Here is a 24,088-nt window from a genome sequence, read left to right as displayed (position 1 = left end):
TTACCCAAAAAGGGCTTAACCAGTGAAAAGCAGCGGCTTGTACCACAGGCAGCTCTGTGACAGTGTAAATATGATCTCACTATACAAGCTTACAGATTCTCATGAAACAGCATAATAATGAAGTCCATTACAAGAGTACGCATTGGCTTTGTAGGCAAGTTTAATCCCAGTTATGCTTTGTGTGGTATTTGAGCCTGGAGTATAGCATGTCATCAATCTTCAAATTACTCAGCTGGTCTTTAATGAGGTGACTTTCTTCCATCAGTGGCACCTTATGCTTTCAAAGAATGACAAGCATCGTTGCAAGTCTGAACAAACATGCAGAAATGGTATGTAATCGTACTGGAGCAGTGAATCAAAAAGTTAACAACAGTATAATTCTTGAGGTTTGCACAGGCACCAGAGTTGGGGAGGGGAAGGCAGACAAATGGAGCAGCAGCAGCAGCCCTGACACATGGCCCACATTCACAGCCGCCTCCCACGTCACTGTGCTCCTCAGAGAAAAAGCCCCTTTTGTTTCCTAGCGCAGGGAGGGAGGGAGGTCTCTGGGGTGAACCGCTGCTCAGCTCCACCACTCCACCCGCCCTCAAAAAAAAAGAAAAAAAAAAGAAACAGGGACCGGACTTCCCACCCCTGCCCGGCGTCCTCCCTACTCACTCCCCGCTTCAGCACACAAACACAGGCTCATCAGTAGTACCACTACTACGGTTGTGATTCCTGGTACTTAATTGGGTCAGTCTGCATTGTTGCATTAAAGACGTCTCCAACAATGACCTTGCTGTTAATGCATGTGCTCTGCTAATAGCAGTAGTGGAAGAATTCTCTTTCAGACTTAACATAAAAGTAGCAATACCAGTGTAGCCATTCCACAGTGAAGTCCTGCATTAAAAATTTACTTAAGTATAACTACGTAAGTTTCATCAGCAAGATATAATTAGATTTTTACATTATTACAGATGTGTTAACATGTAAGCATGCGTTTGGAAGTTTAATCTACTACAGTTGACAACAACGCATCATAAGCTAATTATAGAATTCGGAGTAAAACAGTATTTGTCTCTGAAATGTAGCTAAAGTAGCATAAAATTGAAATTCTCAAGTAAAGTAGAAATACCTCAAAGTTAATTACATTATACTCATTACATCACATTATATTCAACCACTAGCTAATACAGGCATTTGCCAAAATCCCTACCTGAAGTGTGTTCAGACAGAATGCGAAGCCTTACGGTATTCATAGAAATTTGCATCTATTCACGCCCCACTTGTGTCTTTCATTTGACTTTATATGCATAACTTTAGCTTCACATTCAGTTCAGTCTGAACACGTTAAGTCCAGAGTTGGACTATGTCATGAATTTTGACAGTAAAGACGCTAAAATAAAGTGATTACAAATGACACATTTAAAACTGTATTTATTTGTATAGAAATATGCTCAAGTTTTTACATAACTTTGTAGTTACAAATCGTATAAAGAAAGAATATTAACGCTATTAGCATCACAAAGTTTCTCTCAAACAAATGGGAGCATAGATCTCATAGAGAAGCCTGATGTTACTGTGTGAAATGTTAAGCTCTTCAATATACTTTACAGGTTGTGTGTGCGTGCAGCCTGTTGCTCAGTAAGAGTGAAAGGGGCTTTACTAACAGTAGCTCTCGAAGTAGTCTCCATTTCTGACCATCATGTACCCATGTACGATTGAAGAAGGTCAAAGGAACAGACACTTGTTCTAGTGCAGAGAATTTATACAAACCTGCTGTGAATTCTCTCCAAATGTAGTACAATAAAAGGTAATCAGGGTTACAGAGAAATGTTAAAGACCCCAGTCTCTGAGCCAACAATAATATATCATTTTTATATTTATCAGTTCTATTATCTCCACCTGAATCCGTCCTCCCCGACTTCCTTGTTCTCCTGAGACACACAGTTGAGATACCACACAGTGGGGTTGTAGCTTATGACTACACAAAGTCCCCAAAAATGGGCATATAGCCCTCAAAGCTCCTGCTCAATCTTTCCTTGAGAAAAAAAAACAAACAAGTGCTGGAATGCTCACTGCATTCACTTCCCACTTGCTTTGTCCTTAAGACTATCAGTACTGTTTACTGTACCACCTGGTGATAAACTTTCAGTCCCCTAAATTAGCTTCCACCAAGAGGGAGACAATGCAGCTCAGTTCCTCTCAATTTGCTCGATGTCGAGCTCGCCTCCAAGCTGATACATGTCCTTCCTCATGCTACACAGCCCTGCCCACAGTGGCTCATAGTTCTTCCCATTGGTTGTCCCTGGCATCATATCACTGCAGTCGGTGGAGTTCCAGTCCGCCTCCTCGATAGTGGGGTCTGACGACACGTTCCGGGTGATCTCGCCCTCTTTGGTCTGAGGCTGAACATCCTCCAAGCCGCGTTCGTTTTCAGATGAGTCGTCAGTATCGCACTGAGCGGTGCTCCTGAGAGTAGAGAGGGCCTGGCTGGACTCGCAGCTGTCTTTGCCTGTGATTCCAGGGCAGCTAAGGCTGTGGAAATTCCGAAGTGTCTGTGGAAGGACAGAGAGGTCATTTTTTTAGAAGCATAAAATTGGAAATTGTTTTCAAGGAAACAAGCATACACTTAAACAAATATGTCAAATCTTTGGTCTGGTAGGAGTCCAGAGTCTCCATGGTGATGGCATATTTGGTGAGGAAATCAAAAACATTTCCTTCAACTTGGACTATGACCCATGTCCTAACTAGGGCACGAACAAAACTAAAGGCAAACAATACCTCTACTATACTCATACAGTATGTGGGTGAGTTAGGTCAGAGCTGGACACTGGGCAACAACCACTATAATATAAAAAAGTAACAAGATTTGAAGGGTATAAATTTAGCCTGCATTTGGTATTTGGACGAATGAGGCTTTGCGATCTGAGGTCCAACAGGAACCCAGGCAGCAAGTGGCCAGATACCCAGTGGGCAGACATCACTCTTTCACTGGCACTGCTCAATGAACACATACATCTGGGAAACCTAGAAACTTCCTTAGGCAACTCCACATGTGCCAGCACTGCTGCAGGCAAGTCCTGCGACAGCTGTACAGGCTGGAGTGAGAGGCTTTATTACAGAGGCTTATCCAATCTGTACAGCTAATGTGGAGAAGGCAGGACAGCTGCCTCATGCCTGAACACTGCGGTGTTAGGCCAGAAGGACACAGGAGAATAGGGCCTCTGTGAAACCTCCTGTCACTTGTGTGCTTATGTAATACCTAACAAGCATGGGACTGTTGGGGATGCAGCTCACAGCCAAGTGTATGAACTACAGCTGCACCTAATAGATAGATTAAAGATGAAATTGAATAAGATTCAATGAGTTGTTTCGTTCATAAAATGTCAGAAAATAAGGATAAATGCCCATCTCAAGTTCCAAGAGCACAAAGGTCAAGGTCAAATTTATTTATAGAGTGCTTTAAAAACAAACCAACTTTGTGCCAAAGTGCTTTAAAACAATGCAATTGAGCAATAAAAGATTATCACAAAACATAGGTACTTAAATACATGCATAGATACATAGTGTTCACATACACACACAGACATTCATATCAATATAGAATGCAAAAACATCAGTCAAGAATCGTTGCAGGGGTAGGCAAGAGAGTAAAAGTGGGTCTTGAGACACCTTTTAAAACGAGTCGAGAGATTTTGCTGTTCTTATATTTTCAGGGAGACTATTCCAGAGTCTTGGTGCAGCTACTGAGAAGACCCTGTCAAAGTGTCGTCTTCTACATGCTTATTTTGTCTAACAAGAGTTAAAAAGCAGCAATGTTGAGCAGGTTTAATGTTTATCATGTTCACCATCTCAGTTTAGTGTATTTGCATTTGAATATTTGCTGATGCACTAAACACAAAGTACAGCTGAGGCTGATGAGAATGTCTTTAGTTTTGTACGTATATTGTTATAAAGTATTGGACAAATTAAAATTTTGAGCCGATGATGGCACTAGAGGAAAAGTCAGGGGATCACCAAAGTCATTAAGGTCCATCATCTGGGAACCATGAATGTCTGTACAAAATTTTGTGCCAATCCATCCAAAAAGTGTTGAGATATCTGGACCAACTGACCAGAATTGCCATCCATAGAGCTACGCTGCTAGCATGGCTAAAAACCTATAAGGATTCAGTTTATACCAAGGAGATGGAGAGCTATACCCTATAAATGTTTGGAAGCTTTTTTGATAAATTACTTAAAATGCTAAATGGATTATCTGTCAGCCCTATGACCATTTCAGCTTTATTATGACCACAATAATATTTAAATATTCCGGATTTATCACCCAACAAAGGCTCAAATCTGCAAATATAGAGACCAAAGTGGTTAGAGCTCTGAATTAGGTCGAGAAGAAAGGCTGAAGTGTAAAGTTATGGTCCACATCTTTGACCCAACAGCAGTGTGAAAGGTCTCTACACCGGGCAGCAGTAGATCAAACTGGGCCCTGCTGTTTTTCTTGGCACTGGTCAAGCGGGTACATTTGTCAGCACCAGGCCAGTGTCACATTTCTGCCTTCTGCATTAGCACTTCAGTCTCAACAGTCAGACTTCTGGCCCAGACCATGGGACCAAACTGATAAGGCTATGAGAAGTCTGGACTATAGCAAAAAGTGCCATCGACATTAACTAAACCAAGTATAGCTCCAACTGCAGAGGAAGAGTTTCAGACAGAGAAAACCTTCTTTCACAGAGTGTCTTCACACAACTTACTGCACCACATTACAGTGAGGGTCATGAAGAAGTGCTGCCAGTGTCCATGTTTGTCTGCTACTATCCCCACCCCACCCCAAAAAAGCTGAATGAAATAGAGAAGAGAGCAGAAAGTCTCCTCATCCATACTGACCTTGACTCTCCGTCAATAAAAGCTGATCAATAGCTCATGAGGTTGTGGCAGCGATCCACCCACTGAGCTGAATTTACAGAAATCAATCTCTCTTTACCCAACACGCTTCTCCCCTGTGCAACGATCTATAACCCCTGCCACAGCTGCTCTACTTCCTGACATTCATGGAGCCACAGTGAGCCACGCAGAGGGTAGCAGTTTCTCCCTGGGTAAACTATACCGCTGTGGCGTGTGGATGAGAGGACACACTCAGCACTGTGACCAACCTTTGAACAGTAAGGTGACTTTGAATACCGATAGGGTGACGCATGTGAAGCACGATAAAGCCCGAGTTGAGTGCCAAGCAAGTTTAGTCAATCATCACAAGTGAACATCTTTTCCACTGTGATTTCCTGAATCTTCACACACTTCAGACATAGGTTTAAGCAATTAGTCCAGTTTGCAATTAATCAAATTACTGTTTAGTCTAAAAAAAAAAAAAAGGCCAGAAAATAGTGAAAATTGCCCGTCACAAGTTCCCTGAGCCCAAAGCGATATATTCAAATCATATAAAACAAAGAAAAACAGCTAATCCTGACATTTAAGAAGCTGGAATTGGCAAAATTTTTGCATTATTGCTTGATAAATAACTTGAAGCGACTAGGCGATTGTCAAAATTGTTGTCATTGTTTTTGTCAATTATTTGCACAACATGGTTTAGTTACATAATTGGGCCAAAATGTCTGGAAGTAATTTTCTTTGGGCCTTGCCTCTAAACCAGAGCCACTTGAGAGAAATTTAAAAAGATCTTTCAAAAATAAAAAATAAAAAAGTTTCTCATGGTTTCAAAGGCTTCGTTCCTTCCACCTGAACTGAAAACCAATGTCACAGCAGTCCCTTTTACAAGAGGAACAGAGAAAACAATGCACAAACAGCAGGAAAGATCCAATGCTAACAATCTCAGCACCCTGACGTTCCTCTGTAAAAATATTGTTAGTTGGCTCGCCTAAGGCTCTTTTCTTCATGCTGACCTCGTCCCTGTTTGGAGCGTGTGTGGCGACTGCTTGTCGTGTCACAGCAGCGCTGTTGTTAAGACACTGCTGAACTCTGTGTGACTTTCTCAGAGGGGCCAAGTCCAGCTCTGTGTTTATGATCCAGTCAGTGTACGTGTGAAACTTTACTATGTGTGTGCTTGCGGGGCAAAGAGATAAACAACTGCCAGGATGATCAGATGAAACAGATGGCCAGTAGTTTTATAAGATCATTTCCTTTATGAATACAAACTCATTTGATCTACTGACTGACTTCTTAATTCCTGCTTTGATCAAATCATCTTTATCCAGTAACACATTAAAAAAGGGCATTCTTTGCTTCGTGCTCTCCATTTCTGCATGTGCAAATACACATTCACATAATGGAATGTGACTCAGAACAGGCCTGCATGAATGAATGATTGCCTTCATTTAATGACAATGCCTGCAGAAACACTTTGAGGTGTGCTGAGGGAGAACAGACACAATGGCGTGACCTTCGTTGGAAGTGTTTGTTTATCCAACATGGAAGGAACAAATTGCCCCAACAGTAGAGTATAACTAGCTAATGTTGAGAATGATGGACCAAGCAGAGCTTCCAGCTGGCATGACCATTTCCTGTGGGTCTTGTCTCATGCTCTGGACAGTGATCTTTTGGAGCACATAGGAGGACTATGGCGAGTTCAACCAATAAATAAATGCCACATAAAATGTCACTGGACATTGCTTCTGATGATTTATATGACATGCTCAGGTGCAACATTATATGTTGTTTAACAGAGTGTATATTAGGCCTCAAGTCATGTTAAACAGGACACGTACTCTCTGCCAGTTTGTTTTAAAATCTGAGTATATTGTCCTGATTAAATATGATACAAAGCAGTTTCTTTCTGTGTGATCTGTTTTGCAAAGTAACACTTTTAAATACCAACCTGGGTCATCTTGGCAAGATCCAAAGAAGGCCTCTGTTTGTGTGTATCAGCTGGTCTTCTGCGCTTCACACCAATCTTCTTGTCATTGAGGACACACGGCTGTGAGCGACTACGAGCGAGACCTCCCTGTCCACCACGGCGCTCCAGCTCTGGAGTGGAGTCAGGGGAGCTGGGTGGCGAGGGTCCACGAGGCTCAGGGAGGCAGATCTGTTCATGAGAGAGGTAGAGGGGCTGCACTGAGGGCTCGGAGGACAGGGGCATGGAGGAGGAGGGCGTCAGGCCGGTGAAGGCAGAGGGGCAGGGGAGACGCTGGGTGAAGCAGGGCAGCTTCAGGGTGTTGGAGCGGGCGGGCAGGCTGAAGCTGGAGCTGCGCTGCATGGCCGGGAAGCCGAGCTGCAAGTTCCCAATACCACCACGCTGGACGCTGCCTCCGCTGTGGCACCTTCTCTTCTCCACTGTTGTCCACACACGAGAGCCATGAGGGCGCCAGGTAGAACGGCAACCACCAAGCTCGTCTGAGCAAGACAGGGACCGGCACTGCCGCTTGCTGGGGGGTGCAGTGGAGTGCGAGGACGCAGCCTCAGTCAGGCTGAGGTCTTGCAACAAGCTGGTGATTGTGCTTGAAGTGGAGCGAACATCCCAATCCCAGTGGGCAGAACTTTTATGCACCTCAGGCAGGACATCCCACAGGCTCTCCAGGCTGGTCCCAACTGGCCTCTGCTGTATGGCACAGCTGTGACCCAGCTCATGCCACCGGCTTGTCTCTGCAACAACAAAAAACAAAAAGCAGATTCATTTTAATTAAATAACCTTTAAAAATTAGATGCCAGACAAGATTCTCACCTAAAATATAGGAAATGATTTATGGGCTTATTTGCAACCCAAGACCCTTAAATTTGTCCGAAAATGTTAAAAAACAAAAAATACAACCTCATGTTTAGTTTAGCGTAGTCGTGTGTTTGTGTGTGTGTGTGTGTGTGTGTGTGTGTTATCTATCATACTGCCAGCCTCTGTCCAGGAAGAACTTTTTGATCCACATCTTTTTTTTGTTTTGTTTTTTTTAAATGTGTGTCTCCACTAATTGTATTAATTAATTTGTACATCACTTTGGACCAGCACCAAGCATCTACCAAATTAATAAATGTATCAAACTAGGCTTGCGCCATGAGACAGTAGATCTTAAAGTAACTCTGCAGCTCTGGTATTGGCTTGTAAAATCTCCCTGCTCTTCACACCATATTTCTCCATCAGGAGTGACATCATCATCACTGCTTGAGGGCTGCATTGTATTTCATAGTGCTTTTTAGTGCCAAGGTTCTATAATCATGAGAGGTTAAGTTTGACAACCTCAACATGGACAACATCCATAACACTGCTCCAGTCTGGGTCAGCACGTTGGTCCTAGCATGTATACTTTGTATTGACACTTCTCCTTGCTTTGTGTAATTGGCACTAAAAATAAATCCTGTCCTCCAGGCACTACTTTAGTGTCACAGTCTGTAAGCACAGCTAATTGGGACAGGGAACGGAGCTTAATGTCTAACTGACTCGATATCAAACCGTCTCTGCTGGCGCAAGGCTTGATAAAATGTCAATAACCCATCATAAACATTCTGACTTATCATCTTGTTTTTTGTTGAGATCTACAAGAGTTCTGTATCAGACCAGCTGCTTAGCTGCCATTGCTGATCAACTCTGCCCCAGCACCATAGCTACCATGCCAAAGCACCTGTTGTTGCCACAACAGAAACTCGAATCGCAGAATGGGTCAGCCAAATGAACAGGTCAGTCAACTCTGAGTCAGATACTAAACGTCACAGCCACTGCCCACTCCTGGTATGTTGGTCTGGTCTATTTTTCTCGACTGGAGATAAAATCCCCCAAAATACCATCTACAGTACACGGGCAGGACGAAGAACAAAGGGCAGTGTTAACAACACCTACTGGTACCGCTGCATTCTCTGCCAGGACTTTGCCAGTCTTACACACTCGATGCCAAGTTACTACAAGGACTAAAGACTGTAAGGGCTGTTACTCATACTGCTGGGTGAACTAAGGACATGGGTCTTTGTAGTCATAACCAAATTTTCAACATGGGCGCAACATGTCCACAGCTTTAAAGTATGTGCCATGAGATTCCTGCTAATGATAAGCCGCTAACACGCAGCCATTGACGAACAGTCATCTTAGCAGAAACACCTGTTAGACATGTTTCACATAATGCCATGTAACCATCGACCAGATGCAGCAGACGCTAGCTTGATGGCGATAATTTCTCTGAAATGTTACAGTACGACAAACCACTACTGTCACTAAACACCTGACATTTTCCGTAGTAAGTACATAATTACTTGTCATGTTTGCGATGGGAAGTAAGGCACATTGACAGACAACAGCGGCCCAAAAAAGAAGAAATATGATGTAGGGCTGGGGGGAATGACAAAATATAACGTGAGATTATAGAAACTCTCAGAGATGTTGCTATACTGTATGATTTATTTTTAAGGTAGCATTTCCTTTAATATCTCTGGTGCTGTTAGGCCATTGGGGACAATTTTATGGCAATATTAAATTCACAGGAATTTGCATCAAGGGGGTAAAGTACCTTATTTCGTTAGGTATCTAAAATAGACATTCCCATTTTTTATTTACTAAATAGTTTCTCGACTAAATTTCCAGAACATGTACTATTACTAAATTACTACTGAAATTATCCATATCAGCCTTACAGGTGTGCATTAGTATATTGATTGAGAAAGATGGCAGACTCTTACCCATGAGTCCGCAAGAGAAAAGTGCAGTCCCCTGGCTCATGGTCTGTGCCTGGAACTGCAAAAATGCAAGAGAAATTCACTGTCAGCTCGCCAGAAAAAACAGAAAGTCACATAAATAGGTTTGCATAAAATGTACAGGAGTTTCTAGCAATTACAAGCCAATAAATCAACAAATAAAAGCCTAAAAACCAAAACCTACGAGAAAGTTTAATTTTGTGTATGTATAATTGGCCCTGGGTGTATGTCGTAGCACATTTTTTGCTTCTGAGAGATGAAGACTAAGTGCGACCCATCAACAGAGAGAGAGAGTTCCACCATAAATGCCTCTGATTGACGCTCAGCTTTAGAGCATGGTGACTTCATTTCACGTGGCTGAGAGGGCAAACTCAGTCCACAATAGTGGGGGAAGTTTCTCACTCCATGCTAGCAGAAAGAAGGTTTCTACTGCATGGATGCGGATTAGAAAATGAGTCAGAGTTGCTCAGCCTAGTGGAACTAAAATACTCCATTGTCATCTTGAGTGAAATAAATGGAACACGGGAGGATTCAAAACCAGATGACAAAACACCCTGGTGATAACAGTTGGCAGCTATTATGATGCAATTATCAGTAATTGGAACATAAACATCCCTTATTCCCAATCTTCAACATCCAAATAGTTCTTTTGACATCACTTCCTGACATTCAGTAAGGCAACACTTGTGAATTTTCCAACAAATTATGACTCAGGGGAAGCTAAAAGTCAAATTTAAGCTCTGATTAAAGTTGACAAAATAGAAAAATATAATGTAGAGCCATAAAAAAGTGCTGTGGAGTGATGAGTGGCCAGCAACAATTTCCTGATTTAGAGCAGCACCATGTCATCTTCCCCTTTGACAAGCGCAGTTGAGGCCTGTTGGCAAGGCTACATATAAGCATAAAATTACACATTTCACACAGGAAAAGAATGCTAAGACAAGTAGAAAATAACCTCTCACCGGGCCCAAATCTGTACTTTTGGATGTTACATCGTCTGCGCCCTTCTTTTCCAGTGCTTTCTTGTATATGATCACCATGGCAACACATATCTTTGTCCCAAGTTGTTCCAGTGAGGGCAAGAAAAGCTGGTGGCCATCTTGACAGGCATGATGTGAGCAGGCTGGTTTCTCATAAGCTTAAGACAGCAGACCTCAACTCCTTCAGGAATGTGCTTCACTCCTTGGCCCAATCCTGAACGGACACACAAAGATGAGCACAGGATTAGAATTCAGTACTTTTCTGACATGCTGTCGACCATATTCAGCTGGATTGGGGTGAACAGATCCAAAGATGGAGAGTAAACCCAAAGGAATACTCAGCAGTTACAATGGATTCCAATCGCAACACAGAGTTACGGCAAAAGAAAGTGTAATGAAGTATCAAACCGCCCATAGAAACTTTTCTGACAAATGCACTAATTCTTCAACTCCTCATTGAAGCTATGAGGAGGCAGTAGCCCTACAATGTACATGGAAGTAGCATCTTTGGCTATGTTGTGGAGAAACTGTTGAGACTGTGGAGAAGTGGATTATGCTGCAGGTGTGGTTTGAGAAATTTCTATGCCATTGTAACTACTGTGAATCCAAGCTGTCTGCAGCTACTGCCCTCCATTAAGGAGCGAGTTATACATTTTTCAGAACCACCTTTCAAGCCTACAGGCATTAAGAATTTGATATTCAAAAGACAGATTTTTGGTTGACTACTCTATTGAACCTGCAAGCTCATCGCACACATTCAAAACACAGAGTTACACAAGTTACTATAATTCTCCACACCGCACTCTTGCAAACCTGTTCAACGTATATATATATATATATATATATATATATATATATATATATATATATATATATATATATATATATATATATATATATATATATATATATATATATATATATATATATATATATATATATATATATATATATATATATATAAAGAGAAAGATGGAAAGTGGAAATTCAAGAGAGGTCGGTGGTTTGAAAAGCTCCTTTAATTCTCAAGGGAGCATGAAAACATTACCAGCAAACACTCGCTTTGATTTGCAAGGTTGTCGCCTGTGTTGCCATATATAAAAGTCTTTAAATTGAAATTACACTGCACTTTCACTTCCACGTGGTCTCTCCACCAGGTCACCAAAATTGGACCTCTATACCTTGTTTTGTTCTTGCCTGTCCATGTGGAGGATTATCAGTCATCTGAGAGAGCGAGTTTCTTCAAAGTGTTCCACATCGGAGCACACAGAGAGGAATAGAGCAAAGTCAAAGTTGTGTAATTGAATACTCAGGGGCTGGCTGGGAATAGCTGACCTTGCGGTTATCAAAACAACCCTCTTCGCATTAGTGCTGCACCACGGTTACAGTAAAACAGCTGATTAGCCACAGATGTAAATCTATATAAGCATCGCACAGGGTTTTTACTACCCCCAGATCAGTTCCACGTGAGGCTACATCAGGTAGGGGATTGAAACAAAGTGCAGTGGACACAAGACGGTTGTAGGATGCCTGCAAGGTCAGAGAGTGTCTGATTGAATGACAACTGCAGGCACAAAAAAAAAGGGGGGGAAATAGAAAGAGACGGTTTACATGAAACAAAAGAGAGCTCTGTGCAGAAGATGAGACACCATAGGAAACAAAAGAGGCGACATCAGAAGTTGCGGGTGGTGGGGTGGAGTGTGTGTGTGTGTGCAAGGGGGGAACAGCATCACAAGACCCTGAGGGAGCTGACATACTGGAGGTGGTGTTTGCATTCAGCATATGATTTCCATTACTAACACTTATCACGTCAACAAAACAACTTAAACACAAGGATGTTTTTAGCAGAGTTCTACCAGGAGGTCAATGCGGTTCAAGGATGTCTGGCAGCTTTACCTTGTGGCCTCTGTGAATAGAAAAGAATCAAAGCCTGGAGCTGGACTAGGTCAGGGAGCTTATACTGTGCATGACCATTAACCACGCAGATCTTTGTTTCACAGCAGAGATAACTAGGGACGTGCTGGGGTAGAGGAAACAGTAATATATATATATATATATATATATATATATATATATATATATATATATATATATATATATATATATATATATATATATATATATATATATATATATATATAACCCTTAATGGATTGGTATGGATGCAGATGGCATTGACACAGAAAGAAAAAACCTCGCCCAAAGAAATGAAATTGGCAAAGACAAGAAAAGCTCTTTAGCATGATGTTTACCCAAACAAAAAGGACACTAAATGATGTTTTCCTTCCCTAGAAAAATGGGGGAAAAAAATCTAACTGTAACCTGACATCTGGATTGATGTGAACAACATCCATTGCTTCTAGTTACAGAGAATCGCAACAATCTATCATCTATCATCTTTCTCATGCTCAGGCATTACATTTTTATCTCATAAATCTGAGCTGAGTGCTTTAAATGGGTGAGGTTTATAACATAATTATAAACATTCCTCAACTCAACATGACATAAGTTGAACACTCAATTATAAAAGCCTAACCTAGCCCCACAGCCATTGAAGACCATTCAAACTTGTGAAAGTTTGTGAATAGAAAATGCTAGCGCTAGAGCAGTCTGCTTTTTCTTGAACAGACAAAGGTGTAAAGCAAATGTACAAGCCATACCAAGGCATAATTACCAATGCTTAATGGATACACCCAATGCACTCATCTCATACTAAATGCACTGCTGTGTTCAAAGATGCAGATGAAGCTATAATCTGTAAAATGGGCTATCTAGAATTTCTGCCCAAGGAGTGCCACTCCCCTTGTCAAAACCCGAATCACCTTCATAACGATGCTGCCATTATCTGGAATCAGAGGGAGCCTCTAAGCTTCTGCAGCCTGATAGCTCTTTATCTGGGTTGGGGCAGCAACCATCGTGACAAATGAGAAGTCTAATCTCTGAGAAGGGGAAGAACGTTGCAGGACGTTTCCTCCAGGCGTAGTGTTCCATCACAAGCAAACAGGCTGCTGACTGACTGCAACAAAGTCTGCCATGAGGGCGGCCTTCCTAAAAGACAACAATACTGCTGCCTTGGACAAGCTGATGGGACTCCACACTTCCTTTGTGGTCAACAAAAAACCTTTCAACCATTGCTACTTTGGAGTGTCAGAAATAGCAAGTTATCGCACGGCCTAAATGAGTGGTAGATAGGACAAGAGAGGAAACCACATAGTCGATTGGGTTAAGTATAAAACGGAGGCCTGCTTTAGAGTCAGCTCAACTGTCAAAAGCCTGAACAGACCCTGCTCTATTTTCTATATGAGATCAGACACAAGAGAACTATATTGTAAATGACACTTTTCAAAGACTCACAAATTGCAGTCAAGTTCAGAAAGACTACAGACTGTCAGCTTAGCCGTTAAAATCATCTAAACTGTGGTCACCCATGGAAGCTCTGTTTCCCCAATTAGAGCAGCTTTTCCATACATTGCTCAGACTGTAATCCTACTGGTTAGGCCAACTTTGCATAAGGATTTTGCAGCTTTGTATCTGACTGACAATCAGAGCTAATACTAATCCATTTTATAGCACTTGGACAGCTGGTGGAAAACAATGTTTGATTCATTGTTGCACCTTTATTGGCTACTGAGCACCACATTTGTGAACTACTTCAAAGACTTTATCTATTTTGTATCTATTTTTAGGGTTATCACAGGAGTTACCCAATTAATCAACATATTATCGAAATTGCAATATGGCAGTAAGTGCAATATCCAAATCGCAGAAGCTGCAATTTTTTGATAAAGGTAAAATGTGTGACAAAACAGCAATGAAGTACTGTAGTGCTGCAGAGATGCCCTGGCCTACAAATCTTGTTCTCCAGATGTAAGAAAACATGTTTGTCTGATACAGACCCCAACAAATGTCACATCATCATGATTTGAATAGTTTTCAGTGAAAGTGAAAATTGTGATGCAAAAATGATCATTCCCACTAATTGTGAATCATATCGCAATCAAAATATCTGTCAAAATAATCTCAGTATGACTTTTTATCATATTGTGCAGCCCTAGTTATCACACAGGCTTAACATTTTTATTAGAGCTTTCATCTGTGTAAATTGATTCAAAACTTAATGTTGCGTTAAATTTTCAGACATCCTCCTTTGACATTCCTGCATGCATCATGTGAAAGGAATGCTGGGTAAAACTTTAGCTGTCGCCTTGTACAGAAAGATTCCCTAGGAGAAAATAATAGTATAATATATTGTTTCCCCGAGCTATTGGCTCGGGTGGCCTACATCTTTGAGTTGCATGGCTTGAACAGGATCCATATTTGGACTCATCAGTTTCTCATGTAATTTTGGTGGGTGTGTTGACAGAGCATGTCATAAAAAGGCAGACAGACGTGTGGGGCTCATGAAGACCGGATAACTGAATGACAAATTGGCAAACCAGTTCTGCTTTTTCTGTAGCACTGTGCATCATTTTCACTGTGAAAATTCAAGGTTTCTGAAACGCGAAACTTTTTTTTGTTGTTGTTGTCGTTAATTAGGTGCCACAAAGGGCAGGTGCCACGGCTGACTGACTGAAAAGAAATTTATGAAACACATTGTAGGCTGCAGGCTAGCCCACAGCTGTCTGCATGTTTACAGAAATTAGTCTATGTCAAACAGGAAGCACAATCTACATTTAAAGCAGTGAGTGAATAGTCAGAAATGAGCATGGCTGGGAGGCTTCAATAGCAGTTATCAGGCTCAGTTGAGGGCCTGGGGTACAGCCAAGGTCTCACAAGCATGCAGCTGCCCACTTACCATAAACACAAAGGCTCAGCATGGCTATGCATGGCAGCCAAGGAGGCCTACGTTTTAAAGCAGGCCTGCTGTTTAATTATCTCATACATAATCACTCGCACTGTATATATTTGTCCAGAACAAGAGCTTTGTTGAGCTCTGTAATCAAGGCTTTCAACACACCTGTTCAAGTTGGAGAGAAATGTTGTCCACTTTAATGCTAAATCTCACAGTCTCTTAATTACAAAGGGTTGGAGACACAACATCCTTCTACCGCTACAGCAAAATAACATTGCATGTTAATAGACCCAAATGAGAATAAGCCACATCCAGTGGATACTGCCCTATTAACTTTCATTCAAAATTAAGAATGGATGGGAAAGAGCACTCTTGAGTTTTACATGCAGGAATTTATCCATCTCCCACACTGCATTTCTACTGACCAGTATATACATGAAACAATATGAGAAAGCCAGGGAACATTTTTTCCAAATAAGTGTTTAAACAATGTCATAACAGTGGCATTACGATACACAGGATCTTAGAGAGCCTTAAAATTGTGTCTAAATATTTTCAGTGATATGGAAAGGAAAGAGGAATCATCTGCAAGCTTCGATAGGCAGCCTCTTTTGTACTTGAGCTAAAACTGTTGAGCAGTTTTTCAGATGAGCTTGCCAGCCCTCCAGGTGGATGCCTCTCAGTTTCAGAGGAAAAGGCCCTGAAAACTGAGCTTGTCCAAGTAACCAGCACAAACAGTCCCTTAAACCCCTTTTTCCAAAATCCCTCATGAAAGGGAAATGAGTTTGGCAAAGAAACTAGTGTGACGGGAGCTCACAGAATGTTACACGCAGGCTACAGACCAAACAGGATTTTGAACTCAACAGAAAGGCCACAAGCTACTGATGATGTACATGCTCAAAAAGTAAAATGATACATCTGTACTTTAACAGTAATTCTCCTATTTTCTCTTTTTAACTTATAATGTATGCATATTCAAGCCACTTAGGAACTTTAGCAGTCATAATCATAGCCATGGGACACTCTGAGATCAGGTTTAACAAGCTCTTGTGATTATGATCCCACTGAGGACATAAATTGCAGAATCTGTTGGATTGTATGTCAGCCAGCCCTGTCTTCATACCTGAGACAGATAAAGATTGGCTAGATAAAGATAAAACAGCAACATTCCACTGCAAAGGCACAAACTGTAACAAACAAGAAAGAGGGTCTGAGAAAGACCCAATTGATGGCCACTAAATAATGTGGCATGAGGTATAAAGGTATGCACCCAGTTTCTGTTAAAACATTATTAACAAGGTCTTATACATTTGCCACCAAACAACACTGACCTATCTTGCCATGTGTGCCAGGCATGAGTGAGACCCAGTTTGAGATCAGAGTGTTTGCACTTCAAAGCTAGCCAAATCACATGCTTTTGATCCAAAGAAGGTAGTATCTCTTTGCAAACTTCATGGAAAATTTTGTCAACAAATCTGATTGAGTTTGCACTTATTGTCAGATGTCAAACAAGCCAAGCATACTTTCTCGACATACATTGAGAAGATGAATGAATGATACTGACATGAGAACTGGTGGTTTCCAGGGATTATTTTAAAACTACATATATCTTTATGCTTCACATAAACTTAGTGATACTTGTTTTTTTTTTAAACTTCCCTACGACATTTCATCACATTGTGTCTTTATTAATCCATTGAATGGCAATACAGACATAATAAAAAGGAGAAATAAAATCAGTTCAAGCAGCATTTTTGTAAGTAATATCCCAGACCAGACAGAAGGGACATAGCTAAGGCAGTAACGTTACACTTGTAGAAAAGTTGCTAAGCTAACTAATTTGAGCTATGTTTAGTGTCTACAACAAACTACTTTACTACTCACTTCTAATTAAATTTTGTCAGCATACAAATCACCATTCATGCGAATCACACACTTTCAAAACACAAGGGAGTATCACACTTCATGAACTAGCTAAAGTTACAGTTCCTAAGTTAGCTAGTACAGAAACTTACTATTTGACCAAAAGCTACCACTCACAAGCATCACGGTGAGCGCCTCGGATCTCCAACAAACCCGGACAGCGGGTTAATTTAGCTTGACCATGTTGAGTTTTCTTTTAGCAGAAAGCAAAGCAAGCAGGTCACCTCACGTCCTGCTCTAGGCAGCTCCTGCAAAGTGCAACATTGCCCCAGTTCACTACTGTCCAAGATTGCACGGCACGCTAATGAGCCTGTGACAACATACACGAGTAATACCACTTTTGACAGGGGAGAGGGATGTCCGAAAAGTTATTCGCACCACTAAATCTTTCAGTTTTACGTTAAATATTTGCATTATTTGGCTTATTGAAAGGTTATGTCCAATCCAGCTAAAGCTTGTGGTGGTAGAAAGTAAAATATTAATCTCTGTAAGACTTTTTGTAACACTACCACCCCCGCTCCTGTAACTTGTGGTCTGATCCACCCTGCAGTAATGAAAAGTAATCACAGTTTTGAGCTGTGCATATAAAGACAAGGCACTTTCACAATATACACTGGTATAACATGATAACTTGCCAACTGCGTGTCCCTTGAAGAGGGAGGGAGAAAGAGAGAGATGTGTGATATATATACATTGATAGTTGCCCCTCATAAAATTCTAAATCATTATATTTATTACAAACAGATGTTCTCCTTCCAGGAAGTAGATTCTGCCTTTATCACGATGTACATCGGCTTGCAATATGCTATTATTTAACCGTCCAGGTTTAGTGGTCCATATATAAACACATATAAGTATACATATGGTCACCTGCACATAACGTTAATATCACTTAGGCCAGTGGTTTTTACCTTCACTTAAACGTCTATCCACCAAAGAGAGATTCATCCTTTTAATCTTCAGATTTTTTTCATTTAAATACTTTTAGCAGGCATGTCTTTCACAAGAAAAAAAGCAAACATTAGCTTGTTCATATAAAATAGCTAGTTTGTTTTTTACTTTCGATATGTTTAGACAAAGTCAAAATCCTCGAACATCTGAAAATGTATATATATGTTATATTCATGACAACTACTGCATAAAAGTAAAGAAACTTGATGTTTTTGTAATGCTGCCAAAAGCTGCACCGGTAAAAAGATCAACAAATATATTTTATCATTCCTATCCTATCACATCATATGCAACAAGTTAATTTATTTTGTGGTGGCTGAAGTTAACACACTGGGCCTCAGAAGGGTGGGGAGCTGAATCTCACCCCTGGCAGACACTATTGTTAATCAAGGAGTAACATCTGTTGTGTGCCACTAATCTCCCCCAGACTGTCCTCCTCGGTTAGACTGTCTGTCTTTTGTGTTAAAGGGCACCAAGGATTTGTCTCCTCCACAATGTAGGCTACAGTGTGGGGGTGACAAGTTGTTTTTACCAAAACCCCATCAGCAGTCTGGAAAGTGAGCGAACAAATGCAGAATATATGACATAGCAAACTTTGCACGTTGTGGTTTGTAGACTTAAAAGGCACAGATGACTCTTTAGGAAACAGATGATCAAAACAACAGAAGTAGGAGTCTTGTAGTTCAACAAGTTTGGCAGTGTGCATTGTGACTGTAAAAACCATAGGGGGCAGTATCCACCAATCATAGTGCAACAAGATTGAATTTTAGTATAACAGCTTCTCTATGTTTGAGAAAAAAATAAGCATTGATTTTGGTGTTTTTAGTCATTTCTCTTTGACTTTGTTTACTTTTGTTTACTGTTTACTTTAATGTAATGGTAGCTAGCATATGGTTAACAGTAAATAGGAAGTGAGCTTCCAACTCCCAGTACTGAGACCCCATGCAGACTGCTGTATGCCATCTGTGGTTCACACTGGCTGCAGACAGATGGCTACAGGACTCCTGTTACAGGAGCTGTCCCCTTCTCAACTTTAATGAACAGTTAATCCTCTCCATCCCTAAGAAAGATTTAAGATTTATTTGTTTATTTTCATTCATAATTTTAAACAAATGCAGTTAAAACATTTTACTCTGTTCATACGGTACCACACATTTGTTCCAAAGGTGAATTAGGAGTACACCTACTCTGCAGGCACTATTTGAGTTTGATTGTCATTCCTAGAATTTATAAGCTTTCTATCAGTGAGTACATATCCCAAATATATAGTCAACTCTTAAAAAGTTTAGTTTGGCCAAGAGGGTGACACTTGAGTAAAAGAAAAACACTGACACCATTTGTCAAAATGCAGAAGTACAGGCATTTACAAATTGACTTTTTGCAGCATGTTGTTGAAACTTTTCTCTGATGTTACTCAATGGGGATACTGTAACTACAGTCATAACATAAAAAGAGCATATGGCTTTTATGGAACTCCCTCTAAATTTCACTGCTTCTCATCTATCCCACTAATCTGCGCCTGTAATGTTTATAGCCAAGTTAATTGATCTGGCACATCTCCATGGGTTTGGAGACCCCTTCTAAGAGGCTCTAAAGCAGTGCTTTTGCCAAAGCATGTACATTGCTAAAACCTCCGCAGCATCTGAAAGAAGTGCAGCTGTTCTTCCAGTAACGGTTCATGAGTGACTGCATGAGTGAGGTATTTAGAAAAAGAGCCGTTGAGCTCAGAACAGTTTTATTTTCAGTCATTATGATGTTTATATGATTGAAATCAATTAACTTACAATTCTAGATCAATCTACCTTTTACAATTTAAATATTGTAAGGGTAAAAATCTAGAATTAGATTTGGTGAAGTGAAGTGACCTTAAGTCTATGCCAGAGTCAATGATAAAGTGGTCAGTATTCCTCGTTTTTGTATATGGACACTGACAGTAGTGGAAGAAGTATACGCGTCTTTTAAGTCAAAGCAGCAGAACCACAGTGAAAACACTCTATTACATAAAAGTCCTGCAATCAAAAGTACATAAGTACAGTACATCATCAGCAAAATGCACTTAGGTATTTAAAGTAAAAGTACTAAATAAGTAGAATTGCCCCTTTCAGGGTATTATATTATTCTATATATTATATTATTGGATTATTACTATTGATGCATTAACATACAGTATAGGTAGCCTTTTAATATTGTAGCAGGTCAAGCTGGAGCCAATTTGACCTACTTTATATACTGTTTAATAGTTTAATCTATAACAAGGATAAAGGCAGTGTGATAGAAGAGGTATTCTGATCCTTTACTTAAACAAAAGTAGCAATAAAAATACTCCAAATACAAGTAAAAGTTCAGCATTCAAAATCTTACTTATGAAACTATTATGGATTATTATTACTGATGCATTAATGTGTAAGTAGCGTTTAATTGTTGTAGTCAGTCAAATCTTCCCTACTTTATTTACTGTTATGTAGTACACATCATATTTCATAACCTGATTACATGTTTTGTAAATAAAGTTGTCACATAAATGTAGAGGAGCAAAAAGAACATGATGGAAATCAGAAATATAATGTCGTATAAGTGTAAAGTAGCATAAAATGGACATAGTACTAGTACTTTGCATTAGTAAATGTACTTACATTGGCCTAAGAGATTTTAAGAGCTCTTATTCTGAAGTTTTGCCCACCCACTTTCTAAGAAACACAGAGCACATTATTTTGAGGAGAGTAATTGGTCTTCACGGTCTACTGTGAGTAACAGATTTATTAAGGAACAGTTGCTCTGGAGTCAGTCAGTTGTTTTGCTTTGACACAGTGAAAACAAAGACATTCTTTTACTGCTACAGCAAGTGTATTTTTGTTGTAACATTTCGAGTGTACCACTTTGTTCACAGTGCAGTTCTAAGTCTTTAATCTGTTAAGTCACATTCAAAGCTATATATTAATACAATATATAATCTGTACTTTGTTAACAGTGCAAGGTGTAACTTAAGATTTACCACCAAATCCACTACTGAAATAAAGAGCATTTGTGGAAAACTCTTCTGTAAATATATTACATCTTTTTTACATTTAACATATTTTTTCCCTAATATGTGCTCTCACATTGATATATAAAAAATCCATGCAATACAAATGACCTCAGCTAAAAATGTTTGGAGTGACTAATACTGAGCAGTTTGCACCGTTTTTGGGGATCCCTCTCCTTGAGAATCCTCCCTCTCATTCTCCATGTGTGCCTGCACCGACCTCCACAGTGCCCTGATGTTCCCCTCACCAAAACCCGTCGCCCCTCTTCGCTCTATCAGCTCGAGGAAGAAGGTGTCGTCTGCAAAGATGGGCTTGGTGAACACCTGAAGAAGGTATCTGGAAACAGACGATAGCAAGTTAAGGACACTTGGTTGGTCTTATGTGACCCTGAAAAACATATGATGTGATTCCTACACTGCAATAATTCAATAGGAGATGTCTCACAACTTGTGGAGCATTAACCTTTGTTCTCCTAGCTTTTCCTAGCTAAATATAATTTCTTATGTTTTATTTCATCATTCTTTCTGAAAAGCTAAAACATGACCAGGGGTTTTCTGTACATATTCCAAGTTAAATGGGTATCTACTACTGTGCTGGACAATCAAATTTGAACATCTCATCATTTTAACATAGATAAAAGACCAATAGTTTTGCTAACACTTATGGAACAAGTTGTCTTTAAGCTAATATTAAAAAAAATGTCTTATCTTTGCTGAAAAATTACTATCCAAAAGGATTCTTTTTAAAATCTTTTTAGAAAGACCAAAAAAAAAAACCTATAAGAAAATACACTGTCTGGAACAGAGGCTAGCTTAAAAGGGTGCGAGATTATGGCTCTCGATTGCCTCTCACCGTTTGTTTTCAGGGTATTCTGCCTGTGATGAGGGATCCTGGTGCAGGTCTGTGTCCAGGAGAATGCCATGCTGCGCCAGCATCTGGGGGCTGTGTCCTGCCTCCTCTATCTCCTGCCGTTTTCCCACCTGTCACAGCACACAGGATAGGTTAGAGCTGATAACCACGGTAGAAGATGACACATTTGCAAATATGAGCAGTATATGTACTATCCCATTTTCTAATGTAATGATCAGCCACAGAAACGACCATACATTTTTGCCAAGTGAGAAAATCATACAAATAAATCGCACAGAACATCATAGAAAAATAATGCTTATTTACTATTACACCAAGTTAGTGATTGCAAAGTTTTATGTGAGGAAGTGAAGCTGAGAGCTGTGAAAGACCAACAAATCCCCAAACCCCTGATATCTTCTGGTAAAAAGTAGGGTGCTGGACCGGTCCTCTCTTATGGACTGGTTTTTGGTGCCTAGTGATTCACTATGAATTGGACTGTGTGTGTAAATTTGACATGGTGGAGGTGCAAATTCACAATTTAAAGACAACCCTGATCTGTCTGTTGTGTGTCTGTAATTAGCCTTTTATCACACATACTACAATATCCTTTTGAACTTGTTGAATAAAATGTGGTCCATTTCTTGCATTTATCAAGTAGGTATTAGTATATTTGTTATGGCAAATAGGTTGTTGTGCAGGTCTGTAAGAGTCAGTCAAACCTTGGTGTAGTAGGCAGGAGGAGGGGAGAAAAACTGGACACCAGCTTCAGCTATCGCATGTGCAGTAGAAACAATGTCTTTTGTGTACAGCCCAATGTGCTGGATCCCTGGGGCCCTGTGCTTCTCCAAGAAGGTGTCAACCTGATTCCTGCCTGAAATAAGTGCAAGCACACAGTGATGCAGGAGTTGTAATATCATCAATTATGGCAGAAATTAAATGCCTTGAAAGATAGGAGTGGCTGCTGTAACCTTGTTCAGGCAGTGATTCTGCAATGACAAACTTGCAGTCAGGCTCTTTTTTGTCCACAGAGGGGAGAGCGATGCCTGCTTTGCTGCATTTCCAGTACTCCATGGCGGTAAGACGTAGTCCAATGCCCTCCTGGTTTACGACAAAACCTTTGTCCACATCTTCATTACTACTCAGAAGAACATTCATCTTTATTATTGACATCAAGTTGAACAACATAGAGATTACAACAGTAAATATCTTGAAATGCCAATAGTTTCTCACCTATCAATGAAAAACCTCTGAAAACCAAAGAGCTTCTCATACCACCCCATGACCTGGTGGGTTGTTTTCCTGGGACAGGCATAAGTTATGTGATCAAAATGAGTGATTGGACAAGACATGTCCTCTTCTTCCAAGCAGCAGTGCTTTTCAATGACATCAAACCCAGGCAAGAAGCTTCCCTCGTATTTTGTCCTGTCGATTAGTGTGTGGCACACATTTCCCACAACAGATTTAACCACAGAGTAGGTGACAAGACCACTCTCGTCCGTAACTGTCGTGGGAGGCACCAGGAAATTGCAGCCCAGATGGCGAAGAGCTCTGAATGACCTTTCCACATCCTCCACCTCGAAACACACGTTGCTTACAGTATCCACCGAGTAATATGGGCTCACATCGTAAAGACATTTCGTACAATTATCCTGGCTGTATTTCGAAACAGTTGAATATGTGTTAGTGATGCCCTGTAACGGTAGCTCTTCATTCAATCTCACACTACTCTGGTTTGGTCTCTCATTCACGACGAAAACTGCCGCTCCTTTTCTGAAAGCCAGCTGCCTGGACCTGTCGGTTAGTCTGGTAGCAAACAAATTAAACTTGAATTTAGAGACAAGGTCGTTCGCTATTTTCTCCACGTTAGAAACGTGAAGCGAAATGTGGTGTAACCGGCTCAAGTAAGCTGCCATGTTTGGATGTGACGTTTTGTCAGGAGGCGTGTCCAAAAATCTAGTGAACCCTGCCTT

At 40.5% G+C, this 24,088-nt stretch overlaps 2 protein-coding genes across 4 annotated transcripts; both read right to left on the bottom strand.

The window, feature by feature from the left end:
- Window positions 1–1,399: 1,399 nt before the first annotated feature.
- Window positions 1,400–17,593, bottom strand: fam53b (family with sequence similarity 53 member B). Of its 3 annotated transcripts, none has more exons than XM_044179042.1 (5): window positions 17,385–17,593; window positions 10,560–10,791; window positions 9,583–9,637; window positions 6,809–7,572; window positions 1,400–2,537 (listed from the first exon to the last, which is right to left on the bottom strand). In XM_044179042.1, the coding sequence occupies exons 2-5, from the start codon at window positions 10,635–10,637 to the stop codon at window positions 2,175–2,177; spliced, it is 1,260 nt and encodes a 419-aa protein (XP_044034977.1). In that variant the 5' UTR covers window positions 10,638–10,791; window positions 17,385–17,593; the 3' UTR covers window positions 1,400–2,174. The 3 variants fall into 3 exon arrangements, with proteins under 3 accessions (XP_044034977.1, XP_044034976.1, XP_044034979.1); XM_044179041.1 differs by having other exon boundaries at window positions 17,410–17,593; XM_044179044.1 differs by having other exon boundaries at window positions 17,522–17,551.
- Window positions 17,594–20,982: 3,389 nt separating this feature from the next.
- On the bottom strand, window positions 20,983–24,067 carry hpdl (4-hydroxyphenylpyruvate dioxygenase-like). The gene is made up of 5 exons (XM_044179039.1): window positions 23,349–24,067; window positions 23,087–23,253; window positions 22,838–22,989; window positions 22,119–22,246; window positions 20,983–21,602 (listed from the first exon to the last, which is right to left on the bottom strand). Exons 1-5 carry the CDS (start codon window positions 24,029–24,031, stop codon window positions 21,401–21,403), a joined length of 1,332 nt encoding a protein of 443 aa, XP_044034974.1. The 5' UTR covers window positions 24,032–24,067; the 3' UTR covers window positions 20,983–21,400.
- Window positions 24,068–24,088: the final 21 nt, after the last annotated feature.

This window comes from Siniperca chuatsi, linkage group LG20 (genome assembly GCF_020085105.1).
Source record: "Siniperca chuatsi isolate FFG_IHB_CAS linkage group LG20, ASM2008510v1, whole genome shotgun sequence".
In the NCBI taxonomy this organism is placed as follows: domain Eukaryota; kingdom Metazoa; phylum Chordata; class Actinopteri; order Centrarchiformes; family Sinipercidae; genus Siniperca; species Siniperca chuatsi.
Note: the sequence above shows the minus strand (reverse complement) of the source record. Positions and strands in the feature narration are given on the sequence as shown.